The sequence below is a fragment of the Tachypleus tridentatus genome, chromosome 9 (assembly GCF_004210375.1).
Source record: "Tachypleus tridentatus isolate NWPU-2018 chromosome 9, ASM421037v1, whole genome shotgun sequence".
Lineage (NCBI taxonomy): Eukaryota > Metazoa > Arthropoda > Merostomata > Xiphosura > Limulidae > Tachypleus > Tachypleus tridentatus.
In genome coordinates this window covers 107267454-107291646 of record NC_134833.1, presented here as the reverse complement: position 1 = coordinate 107291646, position 24193 = coordinate 107267454, and the positions used below count along the sequence as shown (strand labels likewise).

Below are 24193 nucleotides of genomic sequence, written 5' to 3'. Positions count from 1 at the left end.
GCTGAGAAGCACCAAACATGGGACGTAGAAAAGTGAACGAAGGTTTTGTTCTCTGATGAAAAAAAATTTAACCTAGATGGTCCAGATGGCTTCAAACGTTACTGGCATGATAAGGATATCCAGAGACACTTTCTACACGACACAATGGAGGAGGTTCCATCATGATCTGGGGTGCTTTCTCCTTCCATGGAACAATGGAGCTTCAGGTTATACAGAGGCGTCAAACAGTAGCTGCCTACATTAGCATGTTGAAGAGAGCATCCTTATTGACTGAAAGCCCTCTCTTGTGTGGAAATGACTGGATCTTTCAGCAGGACAATGCTGCAATCCACAATGCCTGCAGAACGAAGGACTTTTTCATGGCGAATAACATGATTCTTTTGGAACATCCAGCGTGTTCGCCTGAACTGAACCCCATTGAAAATGTTTGGGGGTGGATAGAATGGGAAGTATATAGAAATGGACATCAATTCCAAACAGTGCATGATTTTCGTGAAGCCATCTTCACCATTTGGAATAACATTCCAGCTAGCCTTCTGCAAACGCTTATATTGACCATGCCAAAGGGAATGTTTGAAGTTATTCGCAATGACGACCATGAATCTCACTACTGAGACTTTTTGTTGGGCATTTCCTATCCTGTTTAGGACTTCTTTTTGGTATGGTCTTAAACGTTTGACCAGCTAGTATTTAGGCTAATTTCACAGTGTTCACATTTTCCCTATTAAATGCTCAAAAGTTTTTTATTTTTATTTTCCATTTTCTTATTTTCATCTTTCGAAGCTCTACTCAAATAAGTGGTTGAGTCTAACAATGCAAAATGCATATTTTTTCTTTATGTTCATTGGCCTTAAGATTTTAGCCAACAGTGTATTTTGTTGTTAACTCGTGTTTCATGAGCGAAAAAAGACAAAACAAGATTAACCATTTCATTTTTTCAGACCAATTAAATTACTTTATTTCATATTTGATCTTTACTTTCTCTCTAAAGCGTGGTATAACAGTAACTTTTTGTTTCCCTTTAAAGTGGTGTTTTTTGTCGTAAACTTAATTAATAAAGAAAGATCCATACATTACTGTCAGTATAATCTATTCATTTGCTTAACTTGTAACGGATTTACCGTTGTACATTTATTTTAGCGCTTACATTTCTTTCTGTATAGTTTTCTTTTTGTCTCTAACGCATATTTTTAACTCTGTATTGCACAAGTCCCTCCTGTTTTCGAAACTTGTAGAGAATTCTTGAGAGTAAAACAACAACAATACTTGCTTAACGAAAGCGCGCGAGAATATTGGTGAAGGTTGTAGAGACTCGTAAATTGTATAAAAGTAACGCGCAAAGAGGACAATATTGTCGAATACCTACAGTTAGTACGCTGTAAATGTTATAAATGTTATAACGTCTCTTAATCAGAAAAGTACAAAATTTGACCAGGAACTTCAGCGAGTTATTTCTATGAAACGTTAAATATCTTTGATAGAAGGAGTCAGCTTGTACCTGGTGTGAGGCCAAACAAGAAAAAGACAGCATTAGCTCATGAGAGGCGCAACAGTATCACTTCAGAATTAGTTTACTCGTCATGAACCTGGACCTTCGATAAAATATTCAGTCCTAGACCAGACATAAGACTCAGTATAGTTTGTAAAATTGTTGTGCGTATCAATAAAAGTGTTAATACCCATACCAGCATTTCTAAGATACATTTTTACTTCAACTGGGTTTCTCGTCATCAAGGAAAAGTGTTGTATGTAAACCATCATTTGTAATAACTATTACTAGTAACCGTAATTATAAGTATTGTTTTTATGTTTGTGTATTAAAAGATATTCCTGTTAAAAAAAAGAAATTATGTGTATCAAGCTTGTTGGAAAATAACAAATTTAATATATTTTAACATTTATTTGACTATTAAATTCAAATTCACATTTCCAGTTATTTGACACAGTAATAGATTAACATACGTCATTTAATAAGTCGGCGACTCGTCAGAAATAAAATAATAATGTGCAACATAATAAATTAGGGGTTCGTCTTAGATCTGAATCAAAGAAAAATTCGTTATAAAATTAAAATCATAAAACAATTTATTTTTAGTAGTAACTAAACTTGATCATGGCTGATTGCCAAGGTTTTATTGAATCACCCTCTCTCGAACAACTGGAAAAATATAACAAAAGTGAATTGCTTAAAATTGCCAAAATTTTAGAATTAGAGGCTGAAAATCAAGGAGAAAAAGTGAACTAAAACGGTGCATTGTTGAAATATTAGTCGAAGATTTGTTGTCTGAGGAAGCATTAGGGGAATACTCTAGTGTCCCCACTAGCCAATCAGAGTGGTGTGAAAAAAAGTAAGTTATAAATCCAGTTAAAACTCAAACAAACTGAGCTTGAAGAAGTCCATATTCAGACCGAAAAAGAGAAGTAGCAAGCCCGCACCGAAGTCCAGAAAGATGAAGCCCGTATTGAAACAGAAAATGAAATTAGGCTGAAAGAAATTGAAATGAGACTCAACCCCAATTGAGCAAGGCAAAATAAGAACTTTGAATTCAATTTATATATTAAGTACCACCATTTAATGATAACGAAGTTGATATATATTTCCAAGATTTTGAGAAAGTTGCCCAAACCATGGGATAGCCCACCGGAAAATGGTCATTATTATTACAGAGTGTTTTGACTGGTAAATCCCAAGAAGCTTATGCTACTCTCTTTCTAAAAGACTGTACAGATTGTGATAAAGTTAAAGCAGCTATTCTTAAAGCACCAGAGTCTTATTACCAAAAGTTTCAAGGTTATCACAAGCAAGATAGATAAACTTACATGTAATTCGCCCACGAAAAAGAGGTTTATTTCAATCGATAATGTAATTCTATGGACATTGGAAACAGTTTTGACAAATTAAGACAATTATGTCTAAATGAAGAATTTAAATGCGTACAAGTGTCAATCTCAAACTTATTTGAATGAAAATAAAGTTGAAATAAATATATGTAGAAACGGCTGGTGTGGGTAGAGAAAGGTCAATGTAGAAGAGCGAATAACGTTTCGACCTTCTTCGGTCATCGTCAGGTTCACAAAGAAGGTTGAAACGTTGTTCGCTCCTCTACATAGTGTTTTCTCTGTCCATACCAGCCGTTTTTACATATATATTTCTCTATACAAGTGGGTTTTCTCGTCATCACGGATTATTGAAGTTGAAACACTACAAGAAGCTATGACTATTTCCAATGGTGACACTTTAACACATAAAACCACATTTTTATAAAAGAAATTCTTGCCATCCTAGTAAAAACCAGTATCTGTTCAATCAATTAGAGTTCGGAATTCTTTTAAAACATCCAACTACTGTGATTTGAAATATTCAGATAATCATGATAAAACTTTATCAAAACCATCACAGCCTGTCTGTTATTTTTGTAAAATGTCTGGTCATGTTATGTTCAAATGTTGCTCTATGAAAGAGAAAAAAAGAAAAGGAATCAACACTCAGTGCGTTTGTGCCCACATATGACGTAGTTTCAACAGATAATTCAATGTTGTTCATTTGATCACTGATAAAAAGGCTGATGAAGTTAGGGAGAAATGTAAACCTTTTATGTCTGTAGGTTCTGTGTTTTTGAAAAATGATATAGTGATTCCCATACCCATACGTATTTTACGTGATACTAGGGGTGAGGGGCTCAGTCATTGTTGTTATAAGGTGTATTGCCTTTAAATTTGAGTTAAACCACTGATGAGTCTATAATGACTTATGGTGTTGAGGGTGGTTTTATTAATGTTCCTCTTTGCAGCACTTGTTTAATATCAGATCTAGTTTCGGGACCAATTGTGGCTGAAGTAAGACCTACTCTACCATTTCAGGGTATATCATTATTGTTGGGAAAGGATTTAGCCGTTGCTGAATCCAAGATGGTTAGCGACCAGATCATCGTTTCATCTAAAGATAATGTTGTCGTTGTTGTGAAGAATCCAAAAGTGTTTCTCTCATGTGATGTGAATGGAGCTCAGGCTAAAAAAATTAGCCAAAGAGTAATGATAAACAGGTGTTAATAAGATGACTTTATAGATTTGACACAGACATTTCTTGGGTCCGACACGCATCTTGCGAATGTTGGTCCTACTGACAAGGCTTTGATGAGTGGCAGTGATGGAAGTGAGTGATCTACTTTAGCTGAGGAAGTTCCATTTGCTAAAAGCAAACTGATTGCAGATCAAGAAAAGGATCTGTAGATCTCATCACTATTTAAATATGCACTCTCAAAAGATGAACTGGAGAAAGTTCCAAATGGTTACTTCTTCAAAAATGCTGTGCTCATGAGAAAGTGGACACTCGATTTCGGAGGACGGGACTGTAATTTATCAAATTGTTGTTCCAGAAGCATATCTTTCAGAAATACTGAAAATTGCTAATGAACACCCCATGGGAGGTCACCTAGGTGTCAAAAAGACATGTAACAAAATTATGACATTTCCTTTGGCCAATAATCAGGCAAAACGTTTCTCACATTTGTAAAACTTAGAAGATACATGTCAATTGGCGAGAAGTCCCCCGCCTAGTACAGCGGTGGTAAGTCTACGGATTTATAATGCTAAAATCAGGAGTTCGATTCTCCTCGGTGGACTCAGCACATAGCTTGTGTGGCTTTGCTATATGAAGACACACACATAATTGACCAGAAAACTTAATAAGAAAAATTCTGTTACTCCTTTAAAACCTATCCCACCTTTCGAAGAACACCTAAGTACGGTAATTAATGGTTGTGTTAAGCCAAAAAGATTATTGTTTGTTTGTTTTGGAATTTCGCACAAAGCTACTCGAGGGCTATCTGTGCTAGCCGTCCCTAATTTAGCAGTGTAAGACTAGAGGGAAGGCAGCTAGTCATCACCGCCCACCGCCAACTTTTGGGCTACTCTTTTACCAACGAATAGTGGGATTGACCGTCACATTATAAACTCCCACGGCTGGAAGGGCGAGCATGTTTAGCGCGACGCGGGCGCGAACCCGCGACCCTCGGATTACGAGTCGCGCGCCTTACGCGTTTGGCCATGCCGGGCCAACCAAAAAGATTAAATATGTGTTTAAGCACTTTTCCGTACCGTTTAATTGTATTATTATAAGGTTACTGGTATTGTGTCCTATATTATCATGATTTTTGAAGCTGCACAATTCTTTGACAATGTATTGTTATCAATATATGTAGGTATTTGTGTGTGTAAAATATCAGTTAAAATTGCCTAACGTCAATTTTTAATTCTCTAAGGAAGGACGGGTAACGGATTTTCCCGTTGTACATTTATTTTGGCGCCTACGTTTCTTTCTGTATAGTTTTCTTTTCTGCCTGTGATGTATGTTCTTAACAGTGTATTGCGCAAGTCCTGCCTGTTCTTGAAACTTGTAGAGAATTCTTGAAAGTGTAAAAATCAACGATACTTGTTTAAGTAAAATGCGCGAAAATATTAGTGAACGTTTTAGAGCCTCGTGGGATTTGTATAAAAATAACGTGCAAAGAGGAGAATATTGTTGGATAGCTACAGTCAGTACGCTATAGAACAGGGGTCACCAAACTACGGCCCTCGAGGTCATTTTGTCCGGCCCGCCAGCAGCTTGCCGCTTGGAAATAAAAAGTGATATTTCATCAAATGTCCGACTGTCATAACAAAATAAGTCAAACCGATGGTCGCCTTAAGCTGGCAAACACAAGACGTTATGAAAAAAAGAAACAAGGCTGTCACGCGCATTTTTAAGCAATAGAAAAATTCTTCATTCGTCCTTGCTGCCCGTTTATTCATATCGAGGAACGTATCTATGAAAGCATTACGATATCGAAAACAAGTACAGACTTAACCTTCGTCCTATCGACTCGTCTTGTAAGTTCAGCGGCCTAGGGTTACCGCTTCAGCAAGCTCATTTCTCTGAGTAGTCAGGTTATGCGCTTTCCGTAACTCGTTCTTAGGTAAGTGTCATGTCAAACGAACGTTTCAATATATTTTGTTTGTGCGTTCTTGGACCAGTACAATACTTTTCTCACAGCGTTCTGTGTTTTTCATTTTCAAATCCTCTTTTTTTCACCCATCGTTATAGCTGCTTTTAAAAGAAAAAAAGTGGACTCTGAGTGTCGTGTTTTCAATGAAGAATGGGGAGAAAAGTATTTCTTTGTGGAAACAAAAAACCAGAAAGCTACTTGTGTGATATGCACCGAAAGTGTTGCCGTTTTGAAAGAGTACAATCTTCGGCGTCACTATAAAACAAAAACCTCTATCAACATATTTGAAATTTTCAGGAAAGTTACGTTCTGAAAATTTTGAATCCATGAAACGTGTTTTTGAATCTCAAAAGAATCTCTTCACGAGAAAGTTTGCTGAACATGAATCTGTCACTCGTACAAATTACAAAATAGTGCATAGGATGGCAGAGCGAGGAAAACCTTTTACTGACGGCAACTTTATCAAAGAGTGTATGATGGAAGCAGTAAATGAGCTGTGTCCTAAAAAAGCCAATTTCTTTGAAAGTATCAGCCTTTCAGCAACTTCAGTTGTACGGAGAGCAGAAGAACTTGGAGAGAACATCGCATTACAGATACGCTAAAAAGCTAGAAACTTCCTATGGTATTCTCCGGCACTGGATGAGTCTACTGATCTCTCGAGTACGTCACAACTTCTCGTGTTCATTCGTGGAGTTAATTTGAACTTTCAGATCACGGAAGAGTTGGCATCAGTTTGCAGCATGCACGGAAGAACAACTGGAGAAGACATTTTCATGGAAGTGCATAAAACTTTGCAAGACTATAACCTTTAATGGAATCAGCTTAGAGGTGTAACAGTTGATGGAGGAATAAACATGGCTGGAGTGAAGAAGGGTCTGGTGGGGCTGATCAGGAAACAGTTGGAAGATCTTTAACTCTCAAGCGCTCTGTTCATACACTGCATCATACATCAGCAAGCACTCTGTGGAAAAGACTTAGATATTTCTTGCGTACTGAAACCAGTCATTTATGCAGTGAACTTCATACGGGGTCATGCACTTAACACTCCTACGAAAAGACGTTTCTAGTCCTGATTTCTCCAAGCCCGTTCCCCTGGCTGTGGTTTCGCTAGATAGTAGATAGGGACAGTGGGAATCTCGTTAATCCATTCATTAATGGATTTAAATGGCAATTTCATTTAAATACAAAATTATTAGCCTAATATTAATAACCTTTCAAGTTGCTCTGGGGCCTATTAGGCCCCACTTTTCGTAGGAGTGTTAATCATCGCCAGTTCAAGGCGTTTCTTGAAGAAATTGATTCGGAATTTCTGTGACTTGCCTTATCACACGGCGGTGAGGTGGCTCAGCTGCGGTAAAGTCTTATCTCGTTTTTATAAGCTAAGAAGAGAAATAGATATATTTCTTATCGAGAAATATAGAGCCGATCCACTTCTGTCGGATCCAACCTGGTTGTCAAAATTGTCATTTTTGATTGACATCACATCCCATATGAATGAATTGAACTTGAAACTTCAGGGGGAAGAATAACCTTGTCTGTGATCTCTATAGAATCATTAAGGGATTTTGGATAAAGCTGTCATTATTTGAAGCACATTTGGAAGGAGGAAACCTCTCTCATTTTCAGTGTTTCAATGAATTTCATGCTGGAATCACAGAAGATGTCAACCTGGATTTTCAGAAAAAGATTATTGGGGATTTAAATAAGCATTTTAGAGAGATTTTCGGATCTCGACAGAATGGAAGGTGACATTTTCTTTTTTTCAGAATCCTTTTGATTGTGTCATTGATGACGTGCCAGTGGAACTTCAGCTGGAGGTCATCGATTTGCAAGGAAATGACTTGTTGAAAGCAAAACACAGAGAGGGCAACTTTACAGCTGCATACCTGAAGATGATTTTTCAAAGCTGAAGCAGTTCGCATCTGGTATGGCATCAGTGTTCGGAACAACTTATGTCTGTCAACAAGCATTTTCAAAAATGAAGTATGTGAAGTCGGTACATCGATCAAGGTTGACTGATGAACATTTGAAAAGCAATTCTCATGATTGGATTCAGCAATTCAAAACCGAACATTGAAGATATTTTGAAATCCAAACGCCAATTTCATAAATCTCACTAACTTTTTTGCAGCTTAGTGAAATTTAAATATGTACTCACTGTGTGCGATGTGACAATTGTTTTTGCTAATGTCACCTTCTTTGAAAACCTTTTGGTAACTAAATGTGTTGGTTGTATTTTTGTTTATTTTTTATTATGTGTGTGTATTGCATGCTACTCCCACATGGCTAATGTGGTATCCTAAACTTAGTGTTAAGTCTTTTACAAAGAACTTTCGTTCTAACTTATGAGTATTGAACATAAAGATCATGCGACCCGCGCTTCTCATTCACCAAGTAATCTGGCCCCCTGTGAAAAAAGTTTGGTGACCCCTGCTATAGAGCGAACATACGTTACCAACAATTTTATAACAATTTCTTCATATCCTGAAACAGCTGTTAATTAGTCGTTCATAAATTTGAATATGTAATAAGCAAAACTATCAAATTAACAAAATATGGAAGGCATGCAAATAGTCCTAAGTAGTGGTGAGTTAAATTAGTGTTCTTTCTTTATCAAGTTAACGAAATCTAGTAGTATGCATCATTGTCGATGTCTGATAAGTTCCAAACATCTGTTACTTGGATTCTTTCTTCGTCATCACTATCTTGCACCTACTTTTCAATCTCTACCCTGCCAGCATTTGATCTCCTTGTGTAAGGTGTTCCTGAGATCTAATGATGAATAGCTATTATGGCATCAAAGTCACTTATTGAAGGCAAGTTGAGTATGACGAGAAGTTGATCATAGCAAATGGACTATAACAGTAACCTATGCATAGAGCTAATATGCAGTGTGCTTGATGGAAATTTAAGTGTGTGTGTTTTTCACTGCGAAGTTTTCGGGATGATATGCCATGTGGATTCCGTTAAATCGCCGAAGGGTTTGTTTGTTTTGAATTTCGCGCAAAGCTACACGAAGGCTATATGCGTTAGTCGTCTATACTATAGCAGTATAAGACTATAGGGAAGAAACTCAGTAATCACCACCGACCACCAACTCTTGGGCTACTCTTATACCAACCAATAGTGGAATTGACCATCACATTATAACGCCCCAAATGGTGAAAAGGCGAGCTCTTTGATGTGTCGGGGATTCGAACCCACAACCCTCAGATTACGAGTGAGCGTACTAACCACCTGGCCATTCCGGGCCTTGCCGAAGGTAACTTGACAACAAAGAAATTGAAAACTTGGAATGCCCCATTATTTTCCAAAAGAAGGTTTGGTTTGTTAATTGCTTGAATTGCGCATGTTACTGTCAGAGATGTCACTATAAGTTGAAAGTTATAAACAGGTATATACAAATATTTACAAAATAACTAGCCTGTTGGTGAGCTATGAAACATTTCATTTTTTTTAATTCACTGTCCTGTTATTTAAGAATATGCATAGTTTCAAATAGTTAAAAATTAGTTGTGACTTGACGAACGTGACTGCTGATTGGTTGTATTGTTTTTTAATATGAAAAACTAGATATAGTGGGCTTTTCGGGTAGGAAGCAAATTGTTAAAAACTAAGAATCAAGTAGGTGGACAGTTGTAACCAGCTGCCTGTTGTATCTGTAACTAACAGTGGTGTTAAAACGTTTTCATCGACAATAAAATATCGTGATTTTAGAGCAAAATCAAAAGTAACAATGTAAGTAAGTATGTTGAGCTGGGGGATGATACATTAGAAAAAACTGAACAAGCACAATGTGATTCATCTTTAACTTAATGCAGTTGAAGTTGTTTTTCTTTTACTTTTCTTCAAGGTGGGAAACTTGATTATTAGGTATGCAATAAAGATGCAATTAGGTGCATTTTTAGCTACAACATAGCGGCCCAAAGAATGGATATAAGTTTGTTTGTTTTTTTGTATTTCCTTGTATAAATGTTTAGCTCACAGTTCTGTAATCGCTAGATCAGTTTAAGATCTAATTACAGTTTTGGACTTTGGAGGTCAAACCCTTTCGACTGATCAATACCTGAAGTTTCATAGATTAATATACTCTGATCCTGCCTAAAAGAGTTTCAATTTAGAGTAGGCTTGTAGAGATCCTGATGAGTAATAAAATTGAATCGAGAATACACGCTCCTAAGGCTTAGTATTGCCGGAGCAGAAAAATAGAGTTGATAAAAAAGAAAGTCCTAGGTTAACATATCTCTTGTTTAATAAAGCCAATTAAAAAAAAAAACAATCTTATGGCAACGAAATTGAAAATTCTTCTCTGTACGAATAAAAACATTCAAACGCTGTCATTTTATTTGACCTTTCGTTGGAGTACTCCGTTTAGTTTAGAAAATGGTTTACTTCAAAATGTGTAGAATGACAGCAAAAGTCTTTGAACTTATGGATAAAGTGAATGATGAATGTAGGCAATGAACCTCAACAATTTGCTTGTCTCTCACAACCGTCACATGACTTTATGTAAGACAATGTAGTAGTCACAAGGTTTGTCCACATTATGTTTTATATCTCTTGAAATAAAAAACGGGAAATAGATCGTGATTTGTTTTCATGGTCCATTTAGTGATAACCTCAACCATTTCAAACTTGATTCAACTTGAAAGTTCATTCTCTCCTGTCCTTACATTTTACGGTTAAACTGTCAACAATACTACATATTGGCATAATCAACTTCACCGCATATAATCGGAATCGGGCTAATTGTGCGCTATAATAACTAGCAATCGGGGATTTCCGATTGTGACATGATCGGCGAAACAGTAATATTTTGTTATTGTTCTGCTAGTACAGTCTGCACAGCTGGATTCAAAAGTGTTTGCCCTAGCAAGCATACATTTACAAACAATGTGTACAGGAAGGTAGATTTCGAAATAATTTACTTGCCTCTTGACACAAAAATAACTTGTACGTACAACTTTCAAATATGTGAGTCTTGATGTAGACTTGATGTAATATACAGGGTGTTTGGAAAGTCACTGTGCAGTTTTGAAAGCAAAGATAACAGCATTCATTCACTCTATTTCAAGACAGCAACTGATAGCGGTGTTTAGAAACAAAATAAGAAGCATCCAAGCCTGTATTGATGCCAACGTGGGTCACTTTCAACATTGTTTATAATTGTCATTCATATTTACCTCCTATATTCTATATTGAAACATGTCTGTTAATAAATATATAAGTGCATAGTGACTTTCCGAACACTCTGTATAAAAAATTAAAATAGTAGCAATGTGATTGATTTTTCTAAAAGTTCAAGTATTCACTGTATTTCAAACTTTGCACATTGTATATCAATTCTTATGACACTGATGTAAATAGTTTGAATACTGGATAAAGTGGTAGCACTCTTACTTAATGAAAGTGCATTTACTTTGAATACACGACTTTTGTAGATTGTATCAGGCCATCCATCCCTTAAGTAATGTCCGAATTTAGGTTCAGAAAAAGAAAAAGGATTTTAAACGATTTTAATGTTAATTAATCAATAATGTATGTTCTATTATTATTAATTACTTCCTGCCAACGATTCACAAGCTTCTGAATGCCACGTCTAAAAAATTCTTGAGGTTTGGAGGAAAAAAATGTAGAAAGGGTAGTTTTGACATCTTCGTGTGTTCCAACCTCTTTTCCATCAAGATAGTTGTGCAAACTTCGGAACAGATGATAATCAGATGGGGCAGAGTTTGTCCCATTCTAGCTCTTCAATCTTTGCAGGTTTGATCCTTGCTGTATGGGGCCGTGCATTATCCTGGTGTAACACGACACCTTTACGATTGATCAAAGCAGGCCTCTTTTCTTTCAGTGCAACATTCAAGCGCTCTAACTGTTGACAATAGAAGTCTGATGTAATCATTACATTGAGTGGCAGCAAATAAAAGTGGATCACACCAACAATATCCTACCAAACGCTTAACAAGACTTTCCTAGGGTGGAGGTCCATTTTAGGCTGTGTTTTAGCCAGTTTACCTGCACTGAGTCAATGTCTGCGGCGCTTAACATTGGTATAATATATTAATTTTTCATCTCCACTCACTAACCTGTCCAAAAAAGGTGACTTGCGTTCACGAGAGTACAGAGAAGTGGCAACGTCCACTCTTGTTTTAAGATTGGCTTTTGTCAAATCATGGGAAACTCATTTTCCAAGTTTTGACACCTTTCTAAGCTATTGAAGATGACAGTAAACTGTTGAATGGGTTGAATTAAGCTTCTGTTCTAGTTCTTCAACTGTTACAGCACGATATTTATCAAGGGCAGCCAGTAGCAAACCATCATTACATTCAACAGGATGATCTAAACATGGCGCATCATTTAAGCTGTAGTCACCTGATCTGAACTTCTGAAACCACCTTCGACATTTTCTTTCATTGAGAGACTCCACATCATAAACGCCTTGAATGTTTCGTGTAGTTTCTGCTGCACTATTGCCTTTATTTCCCTTATAAAGCATTATGTGCCTAATGTGTTCCTGAGACACATCTACCTTCATAAGGATTTATTTGATTAATGATCTGAAAAAAGTAGTGTTGGGTTAGTTTCTTTTGTTTGTTTGAACATTTTTATGCGCGTATTACTTGATAATGAGTTGTATAATTTTTAAAGACCTTGCTATATTGTCTGAGATAGATGAGCTTTTAAATGTTCCGTTTCTATTAGAGAAGACATTAAAAATATTTCTGAACCTAAGAATTCCACGGGAAATTCCGAAATCAACTAACATATAGATTCAGTTGTTAAGTAAAAAGACAGAGATTGAAAACAGATGAAGCTTCATATCCAGATAAGGTTTTCCCCACGATTTTAAAGATCAAAGATCACTTTTGGCATTTTCTAGAAGAATGTGAAATCATTAATTGTAATTTTGTTTTTAATCCTTTCAAGGGCCAATGATGAATGAAACCTCTATGTATATAAGTATTTTGATTCACAAGTTGAGGACTAAATTACTGTATCATGTATTGTGATCAAACTGGAAAGTATCTAGGCCAGATTGATTTCATGTCAAAGAGTTGATGGTCCACTAATGGACGTGATCAGTATGGTGTTTAAGCATATATATATATAAAGGGTATACATAAACTGAAAAAATATACTGCTCTCAATGCCTTTGAAGTTGGCCAAAATGAAATTATCATAAAACCATTAGAAACGCTTGACAAAAGATTTCATGATGTTTTCATAACATTTTAGAAGTTGCGGTAATAAGTAATCCCAGATATTGGCATCATGACAGAAAATTCTTGACAATGAATAGAAGAAATGAAATGAAATTCCTCTTTAAATACTTCCAAGTACTTTTGCCCAATGAACTCCTACCTTGTCAACATATAGCAGTCTTAAGTCAAAATCCACTATATTCAGCTTTACTGTATAAGAAGATGTACAATTCAGATCAAGACAGATATTACTTCGCTTATCTCCTGGAGCTGATTCACTTGGTTGATGTGAATCCTCTAGTTACAGAATGTTATGACTGTGGAATCTCTACTTTAAAAAATAATTTAAAAAGACTGGACACAGAATATCTGGATGACTTAATGAGCATTAAACTGTCATCTCTAGGTATCTTCCAGGACGTTGGTATGAGGCCTAGTTGACTAAAAGTCATACAGGTAGGGCATATATCATTTTTACCCAAGAAGTGCCTATTTTACACTGTAAATAGGTATCCTACACATTCAAGAACTTTCTGTACTACACAGGAAATATTTACTCATAACATACAAAAATATCAGTCAAATCCAAGAGGTGTCTGTGACGTTTTTAGCTGTAAAGTTTAATGAATCACACTGTAAAGTAAACAATTTAAAACAATGCATTACTATTCACTTGTTTAGATGTATAACATAAATTGACTAACTATAACTAGTGCATTTACCAACTGACTTAACAGGGCTCAAATCCTAAACATAGAACTCTCTCTCCTGACCATTATAGTTTCCACATTGAATGTCATTTTATGAACGAGAATATCGCTCATTTGTCTGTGTTTTTAAAAGCATTATACTATCTTAAAATATTTTCCTTCATTAACAACAATCATAATCCTTGTCAAATTTTAAATTAACTTTATAATAAATAACAAGAAACTATATTTTAAAGGGAGTTTTGGAAGGAGTAGTGTTTAATTCAAAACACGACTAAAACATAAGTTATTACGTGTTCATTTCTGACAAAACGTTTCTCCAATATCTAATTTGTAATTACTAATATACCTCTGTAAAATATTCCCTAAATGTTCGGATGAATCAGCTGCACAATTGTTATATAAATCTCCTTCTTTCAAGTTCTTCTTCCAGCCTTTCAGGAAAAGTGGAATAATCCAACTACGAAAAAAGCAAAAACAAAACATCATTCACACCAAAGATAAATGTCCAAGAGTGTGGATATAGTATTTGAAGTTGATATGAACGAACGCTTCATTGTTCGAAATAATAATCCCTTATACAGGGAAAATACAAATTTCCTAGCAATGAATTTTTTTGTCATTCGAGCTTCGACTGTCTCACTAACTTCTAAATCCTGTATTGAATGTGACTTGTTCAGTTACTGTACGAGATTAATACCGTTGTTGGCGCATTCAAATTAAAGCATACTAATTCAGTTGAAACACCCCAGCGTGGATCATTTATACAGTATATTTTAAATGCCTAAGGCCCTAAGCGTACATCATTTCTGTCGCATATTTTATTTAGTAAGATAAATAGATAACATGTTGGATTTAATGTACTGTTCAGTTTAAGTTGTTATTCAGTTTATTTAGTGATTCAATATTTAATGGTTATTTAGTTTTCATAATAAGATTGTTAAAAGTAAATTATTTTAAAAGCGATAGTTATGTTTCTTTGTAGTTACGCATAAACCTACACAAGGGACTATCGTTGCATTGCCCATCACTGACCTGGAAACCAAGTTTCTAAAATTGTAAGTTCTCAGACATTCTGCTGCGTTACTGTGAGGCCGCAGGAGAAAACATCCAACCCAACTTCCTTTAAATCAAAAAAGTTTCGTTGCATTATTCTGTACGGCTCACACTAGTGTAACTAGTTTAATTGTTCTATTTGGCTTTTGTAACATTATTTACGTCATCTTATTCGAAATATTAAATATAATATTATTGTTATTGAAGGACCAGATATTTCTGTCGAGTGTTATAAATAAATGCAGATACAAAGTTACATAAAGTTAGGCTGTATGTGAATTAGATGCAATGGAGTAAATTTTAAAGTGTTTTAAATCTAGTGTTATAATAGTAGAGATAGAGGACACTAATTTGTTTTATCAAAGGATGTTCTAAAGTAACTAAATACAATTGTGTGGAAATTAAAAAAGGAGAGAAATGTTTAAGGTTCTAAGTACATCTGTGGTATGTGTATTTTCTTATAACAAAATAGCAAGTGGAATCGAACCTCTGATGTTAGCATTATAAATCCATAGACTTACCGATGCCCCAGCGGGGGACACATCTGTGGAAACCAACTTTATATATTGGCGGCTTATAAAGTTTTATAATCGCAGATTGCATTGCAATAATAGACTGACGAAGAGTAATTCTTCTTGTCATTTGGGTTATAAAGTAACTGAATCAGATTTTATAGACGTCTGACGTAAAACAGAATTACCTAAAGCTGAAGATACAACTTTGGTAACAACGTAAGTGAATTTATCGCTGATTGTGTTGTAATAACAGATTTGAGTAGAGAACAATTTTTCCTGTCAAATGAGTGTTCCTAAATAATTGAACATGCCCGTGAGGGCTTTGGCGAAAAAGAGACAATTATCTACAGCTCTGGATACAACTGTGATAAACAGTAGTGTAACGAATTTTCGTACAGACGTTTCACATGTTTTGAATATATTATTTGAAAACAACTAGATTGTGTATTGTCCATTTATTGTTGAAATGTATCGCCAACAATTCACAACCGCCTGTCTTATAGACTGTATCCTTTATAAAGCTTGACATAACCAAAATGTGTTTAATTTATATTGTACATTGCCTATTCTCTATAAGTTACATCTAACTTATTTAAAAATATATCAATTACCCTAATATTCCTTACTTAGTTTACTAATTAGACTCAAGAGTTCCAAAATTTGGAAGTGGATTATGTTGACATGCTACCTTCAGAAGAATTCCTTAAAGGATTCGTGGATTGGGCCTATAGGCGCAGACATTTTAGCACTTCAGTATAGTACTGATCATGGTCTTCTGTTCTGAATTTTCAGGACACAAACTGGGAATTCAGGACACTACCAACTAGTATCAGGACACAAGCGATATGTGTTAGCGCCGAGCGAAACTCTGACTGCTTTCAGTTGTGTCTATCGTTTCTAAGTTAGAGACATCCAGCGTAGATAATAGGTTTGCGCGAAATTCAACAAAAAATGTTCACACAAACAGTAAAAACGATTTACAATCTTATTCAACAATTTCATACAATAACAATCGCAGTATTGTACGTACAAAAACATTTAACTATATTATGATATGCAAGAAAATTATAAGTCATAATGACAACAACAAGAACATTTAACTATGTTGTTGTATACAAGAAAATAATGAGTCAAAATGATAGCAACAATGCTTCAAATAGATAATAACCAGTATGCATATTCAGTGGCGTATTTAGGTAGGGGGTAGAAGGAGCTCAGCCCCAAGACCCATTGATAATTTTATTCCATGTAAAATTACGTAAGATGTAAATTATTAGCCCAAGGGCCCATACAACCTTAGATCCGCCACTGTGCATATTATATAGATACATAAAAAGTTACCCAATATATTATGTCTTCAATTTGTTAAAACAATTTAATCTCTTATGATTTTAGCTGGTAAGTCAGCTAACTGCTCAGAAGAAACATTTAATAAAAAAATGTTGTCAGGAAAATGTTATGCCTTCTGGTTCAGACATCTATCAAAAATTGCTTTGATATTTATTACCTCTCCGTAGTTTTATTGTAAGCCCTTAAACTAGGAATATTATTTATTAAACAACTTTACAGTATAAATATAAATTATATATATGCAGCAGATTATGCCATTCGCGTGAACACTAAAATAAGAAATATGCTGAAATTACACGACAGTAAGCAGGTGTGTTAATAAAAGTTGATAAAACAGTGTTATAAGTTTATTCGAATAAAGTAAATGAACATTACAACATTCAAATGCACGTTTAGTCTTTTATCGTCCTTGTTATATTTGTTTTTCGGTGTTACTAGAACATCAATATCATTAATAGCAATGAAAATCTAGCAAGTGGAGCAAACAGTGCACATTTAGAGAATCGTGTACGTAGTTAGTTATAACATGTGTGCATCTTTATCTTTGGTCGGGAATAGTAAAGCTACCTACTGTCGTCCCTAATCATAAAACCTCCAATACTGAAAGGTGTAAGTAAGCATGTTCAGTTATAGGCTTCGATTCCACAGCTCACAGATTGTTAATAGAGTCCTTTAACTAATAGGCCATATCAACACAGTGACAAAGATATAAGGACCTTGAGGTCGTGCTCTCAGGTTATATTTTTATATTTTGGCTTTCTTCATTCTAAACACACATGCTAGCTGACTGTCTGTCATATGACGGAGTATGCTTATTTAAATGGTAATTTTATTAATACATTTTCTAGAGAATTAATTACATTGCAATGCGAATATAAGCATACAATATTTATCTTTTTTATTTGTATTTTACGAAAGACATTGTGTACATTTTGTCACTATCTGTGTATATTTGACGTTTCATATTTGCAAACTACATATAATTAAAAGCACAACAATAACTTAGAAAAATCAAACATTAGCGAGAAGACTTCTGTGACTTGTAAAACAAACGGTGAATTTCAAAGGTTAACCTTGTAATGGATTTACTGTTATATTTTATTTTAACATTGACGTTTGTGTATTTTAAAATTATATTTGGAAATGCATATAACTTATACGGTTAAATGTGTATTACGAAATTCCTGCCTATTCCCTAAATTTGTGAAAGATTCTTGAGTGTATGAATCATCAATATATATTTTATGAAAGCACTGACATGTTGGGTCAACTGGAATTTCTATAACCTAGCCTAAACGTTTATAACCCGATGCATCAAGAGACGATTTATATTGTTGGTTTGCTCCAAGCCAGTTCCCTTGACTATGGTTTCGCTAGATAGTAGATAGGGACAGTGGGAATCTCGTTAATCCATTCATGCGCGTCACAAGTTAGATGACGAGGCATTTGGCTATTGATAAATCATATTAACCAATTTTACGTCAGGGTCGACGATACCGGCAGTTTACGGTTGTTTTCTACATGAATAGATTAAGAAATAAGTTATTTAACTTAGTTACCCACAAATGGTGTATGTGTTTCCTAATAGCAAAGCCACATCGGGCTATTTGGAGAGCAGTCACTTTCCCACGACTGTCTGCAGGCAGCGAAGGATGACATATGTGTGGGATGTTGTGGGCTTGAGCACTCACATCTCGCTCTGCTAATTTCTATGTCTATTATTTTTATTTCTATTACTGTTCCTATTTTATTTCTTTATGCGAGACTGGTGAATGGAGGTTAACACTAATAGACAGTGTATCTCCACTGCAATGTGGATCTTACTTCCGCTGTATCCTCCAAAACCTAGGGTACATTTTATAATCCCACATTATAGCTTGTACCCTGGGATCTTTTCAATTAGTGCAGAGTTTTTTTATTTTTGTTCCGGCTTGTTGTTGGCCATAACAAACTAATATAATTAGTTAGAGGTTTGGATTTGCTGTTCTTAACTATGTTCTTCCTTTTTCAGTTTGATGGCCCGGCATGGCCAAGCGTGTTAAGGCGTTTGACTCATAATCCGAGGGTCGCGGATTCGAATCCCGGTCGCACCAAACATGCTTGCCCTCCCAGCCGTGGGGACGTTATAATGTTACGGTAAATCCCACTATTCGTTGGTAAAAGAGTAGCCCAAGAGTTAGCGGTGGGTGGTGATGACTGGCTGCCTTCCCTCTAGTCTTACAGTGCTAAATTAGGGACGGCTAGCGCAAATAGCTCTCGAGTAGCTTTGCGCGAAATTCAAAAAACAAACAAACCTTTTCAGTTTGTTTTAATTTATTTAACTCTATCAGTGTTAATATTCTCTAAATATATATATATATCAGAAACGTAAGACCAATCAGGATACAAGACTATGTTTTGATATTTTAGCTACTTCGAAATGGAAAACAAAATTAAATACTTGAATTAATAAAGGCCAAAGTCATCTTTTCTTGGGCGATTTAATATGATATTTAATTTTACGTTAACTTTCCTGTATATCCCCGTATCACAAAGTTATGGAACTCGCAGTATTTTTAAATAATATATCGGTTGGTATGACTTCTTTATTTCTCCTCTCCGCAGTCGTATGCAAATTCAAAGGACTTTCTCCATTCTTATAAGTATCTTGAGTTTTAGTGTCTATCTGCTTAGTGTTTATAAAATTCACTGCACACTCGTACCATAACTTGTAAAAACAAAATAACATAAAAGTATCAATTGTATAGAAATGTGCATCATGTATGTATGATTAAAATTAACCTTGATCCTTCAAAATTGACGTCAAATTTAACTCCCACGTATTCATTTATTGTGTTGGTAGGATCTTGCATGTGTACATCAGACCAACACTGTACTTAATAATGGAACAATGATTATAATATCTTCAATTCCATTTGGAAGTTATTTTAGAAAGTTAACCTTGAATGCGTATTTCCATAATTTTTATTTACATTATACTGTACATTATACATACAGCGGTATGTCTACGGATTTACAACGCTAAAATAAGGGGTTAGATTCTCCTCGGTGGGCTCGGCAGATAGCCCAATGTGGCTTTGCTATAAGAAAACACACCCAAACGCACACCCATTTGTTTATATTTTAAATCCCCCGCTAGTACAGCGGTAAGTCTCCGGACTTACAACGCTAAAAGTAGGGGTTTGATTCCCCTCGGTAGGCTCAGCAGATAACCCGATGTGACTTTGCTATAAGAAAAACACGAAACACACACCTTATACTGACTAAAATAATATCTTAAATCATCGTTCCAGCTTGAGTAGATCAGGTAACTGTGATTTATGTTTGGCGGATAGGTGTTTGTTTTTTTTTGTTAACTTAGTTCAAAACGCAAAATTGACTTGGTGTACAGTATTTTCAGAATAAGTTGGTCCATACTGTTTAATATAATACTGTACACTAATTTCTATTACAAGTACTATAATAACTTTTTCTTTGCAGTGTTGGACAAGACCATCAATTCGTGATGATGAGAAACCCACTTGAAGTAAAATGTATCTCATGATGGCTGGTGTGGGTATTAACACTTTTACTAATAAAGCAGAAAACAAAGTTTCGACCTTCTAAGGTCATCTTCAGGTTAATACCTGTATCAGCCGTCCTGAGATACAAGACCACCACTTCTTTTTAGCTATTGAGTTTTTCTCCAGAGAAACACCCACAGTTTTGTTTTCTAGAAGTGCACACAATTTAGAATTTTAAAGAAGACTTTTAGATACACTGAGGCTAAGCGTAGCTTTAAATTAAACCTCACGTTTTAAAAGGTTTATTCAAACATTTATTAGAAATTGTATTTTCATGTATAATAAATTTCTTTAACAATTACTTTATGTGATAGGTGTTGTTTTGTCACTTTTTCCTTTGAGTAAAATAATTTACGAAATGTTTTTTATCAGTTTGAAAAGAGCTATGTACATTAACAATCTTATTATTTTATTATCGTATTTACTCATTTTTCTCGTTTCTAGTGCTTTTGATATTAGCTTTCAAAAATTCTTTTTATTCTGTATTTTCTGTGTCTCACATTCATGTAGAATTTCATTATCAGTTTATCACCCCAAGTTAATACTGTATTAAAACTATCATTATACAGGGTGTTCGGAAGGTCACTGTGCACTTATATATTTATTAATAGACATGTTTCAACATAGAATACAGGAGGTAAATATGAATGACAATTATAAATAATGTTGAAAGTGACCACCGTTGGCATCAATGCAGGCTTGGATCCTTCTTATTTTGTTTCTAAACACCGCTATCAGTTGCTGTCTTGAAATAGACTGAAAGAATAATGTTATCGCTGCTTTCAAAACTGCAAAGTGACTTTCCGAACACCCTGTATAATATTGCTTTTTATAAATACAACCCTCATATTATCATTAAATAATTTGTTTTCTTCTTGCACTTTGTTTATTAGTAAATTCCATTGAATATTGTAAGTAATAGTTTATAATAATGTGGAATTGTTATTCTTTTCATCCTGTCTCAAAGTTAAAATAAGTGTTATGATTATGATGTTTAAATAGGGTGTAAATATCTATCAATAGGTCATGTTGCATACTTTCCAGTATGACCCCAACAAGTTTTTACTTTTTTGTTTGAATTACAAAATATTTTGTTTTCAAAGTAATACATATTACACATGTATATAATACAGTTTTGTAAAGTAAATAAAAGCAATCTTTGGGTGTGTATAATTTTATTCATCATAACTATTTTTTTTTGGTTTTAAGCTTCTTTAGAAAAAGAATAAAAATCGCAAATATTTCTTCATACTCTACTTTTACAAATCTGTAAACCATACCGAAAATGTTATGAAGAATTTTGTACTTAATAAAAATTAAAATCCTTCAGGTAAATGTCATCAATTAATAAATTGAAAAATAAAAACAAACTACCTAAAATACTGTTCTGAGTATTTCTAATTTTAACTCAAACTACACTTTAAAACATGTTAATCTATTAAATTATAAGAAAAGATACTTAGTACATGAAAATTAAAAGACATTTTCACGTAATCTTTAAAGGTGTATCCAGCAGCCTAGAAAATACCACTGATATGAAATAACATCCTAACTTGGATATGCATTTCCAAATTACTTTTATGGATGTTTGTTTTGCCTTTATTTTTGTTTAGAATCTTAATCTTGAAGTTCATGAATATAAAACTTTAGCAGCATCACTTTCAAGTACGACAGAAAAACACTTTCTTAGATTAGTTTTACTTTCCTTTTTAGTGTTTAACCTGTTCAGTGCCGTAGACGAGATAACTCGTCCAAGCCGATCGGTAATACAGTGCCACGGACGAGTTAATTCGTTTTCAGTAATACCTAACTTCAATGCTAGATGTCAGCACCATGCATGCATTTGACCTACTTACAAATTGTTTCACTTTCGATCCAACATGGGATCACGAAAAAGTTACAAAATGAAGAAGCATTAGAGTTGTATTGTAGCAGCTGAAATACTTGGCAGTCAACAGGTTAATATGACCGTTTGTAGCATGTATGGTTTGTTGTTACAAAAACTGATGTTTTATATTTATTTTGTAAATAATAGCTGAATTACAAGGAAGATTAGAGCATAAAATGTTTAAAAACTTGAAGATATTACCTACTATCTTTCAGTTTTAGTTCAACTTTTTTGGGGAGGGATTTTTATACATTACGTCGTCAACAATTTTTTTCTGAAAATAGCCTTAAGCGCTTATGAATTAATTGTTCTGATGAACTTAACTACTTAATTATGTTAGACTGACAATGGCTTGTGCAAAAATACTTTAGAATCATTGGATAAATTGCAATATAAGTTAGCAACTGCACTTGTATTACATAAATCTGTAATCTTAACTCTCGAACAAAACGTTTCCCAATTATTAATCTTCTCCGTACCGAGAGTGATTATTGCAGTATTGCACCAAGTTTTCAATCGCAACACTTCGTAGCATGATAGAATAAAGTACTTTTGCCAAACCACACATAATAATTCGTAATTTAAAAATATTGTAAATAATTTAATTTTGTACTATTCATCATAAATACCTGCTTTTAACTAATTCTATGTCATAAAAGTTATAAACAACCATGAATATCTCTTTCAACAGTAACAATCTTTATTTTGATGACATTAATATAGAAACTTGAAATGATAAAAATAAAATAAATTACTGGTGTTGAAAACGAAGTAACAGAAACGAATAAACAACCAAAATATGATTCCGGTTGCACATTACTTGTCACAATAACTTAGTGTACACCATAATTTAGCCATTCCTTTAGTAACTGCTAGTATACTACCTATATTAAAATATTTTACATATTGAGTGATAAGGAATACAATTTTTGATATTACTGATACATTTCTTAGTAATATAATTTACAAATAAATTTAACTGTAAGACAACTTTGGCTTAATGTTGTTGCTACCTTCGAAAATTCGATTCCCAAAGTTATAAGAACCCTTACACTTATAAGCTGTAAAACCAATTCCCAAATCTACATGTGTATGTACTGTAACTACTACTATAGTATCATTAGTTGTGTTGTATTACAGTTTTAGTAATTTTTGTGGAAGTTATAACTCAAAATTGAAAGTACAGTTTTACTTACCAAACAAAGATTCTCGACAAGAAGTTAGCGTTTTCAGACGGATTTGGGTTTTCTTTGTCTTCTTTTCTATCTTTTGTCGTTTTATTTTTCATAATGAAATATTATAATATACTGAGAAAGAATCATTAACTATGACCTTAGAAGTTAAGTATATCAAAAAATTAAACAAAATAACCTATTCCTTATTTGTTATAAATAAAATATTTAAAATTAATAATGAAATTACATTAATGGCGCCTGATATACACTCCTTAATATTACAGTATTAAAGAACTAAAACAAAGTACAAATTAAAAATTCCAAGTACTGTAATATAATCAATAGTACAGAAAGAGAAAACACGAATCTTGACTTATATGTGTATCAAGCATTCGCGAACCAACCGACTACTAACACAGCTGTTCAGTCAGCAGTTTTAAAAAATACCTACGTTATAACCAGATTGCATTCCTGAAGCTTCACCTATAAAATATTGGTCCGGAATTAAGTCGTTACGTAACGTAGCATGATATAGTCAGTATTTGATATCTGTGCTTTACAATCTAGACCAGGGTTCGGTTAAAGTCTTTCCTTCAGGTTAAAAGAGAACCATGCTACATTACAAAATAGCTCAACAAAGATAAGAAAAAAGCTACACAATGGTATATCTATACTGTGCCTACTGGAAGTATCGAAACCAAATTTGTAAAATCTCAAACTTACCGCTGAGCTACAGGAAAGAAACAGGAG

The 24193-nt window shown here is 34.4% G+C and overlaps 1 protein-coding gene across 1 annotated transcript in view; it reads right to left on the bottom strand.

Annotated features, from left to right (window-relative positions):
- The window catches only part of LOC143226000 (ATP-binding cassette sub-family C member 4-like), a 153272-nt gene extending 129413 nt beyond the window's left edge, over positions 1-23859 (bottom strand). Inside the window, exons 1-2 of the mRNA XM_076456328.1 lie at positions 23465-23859; positions 14246-14356 (exon numbers count right to left, since the gene is read on the bottom strand). Coding sequence (XP_076312443.1) covers positions 14246-14356; positions 23465-23556 — 203 coding nt within the window. The 5' untranslated portion in view covers positions 23557-23859. The remainder of the gene's footprint in view (positions 1-14245; positions 14357-23464) is intronic.
- Positions 23860-24193: the final 334 nt, after the last annotated feature.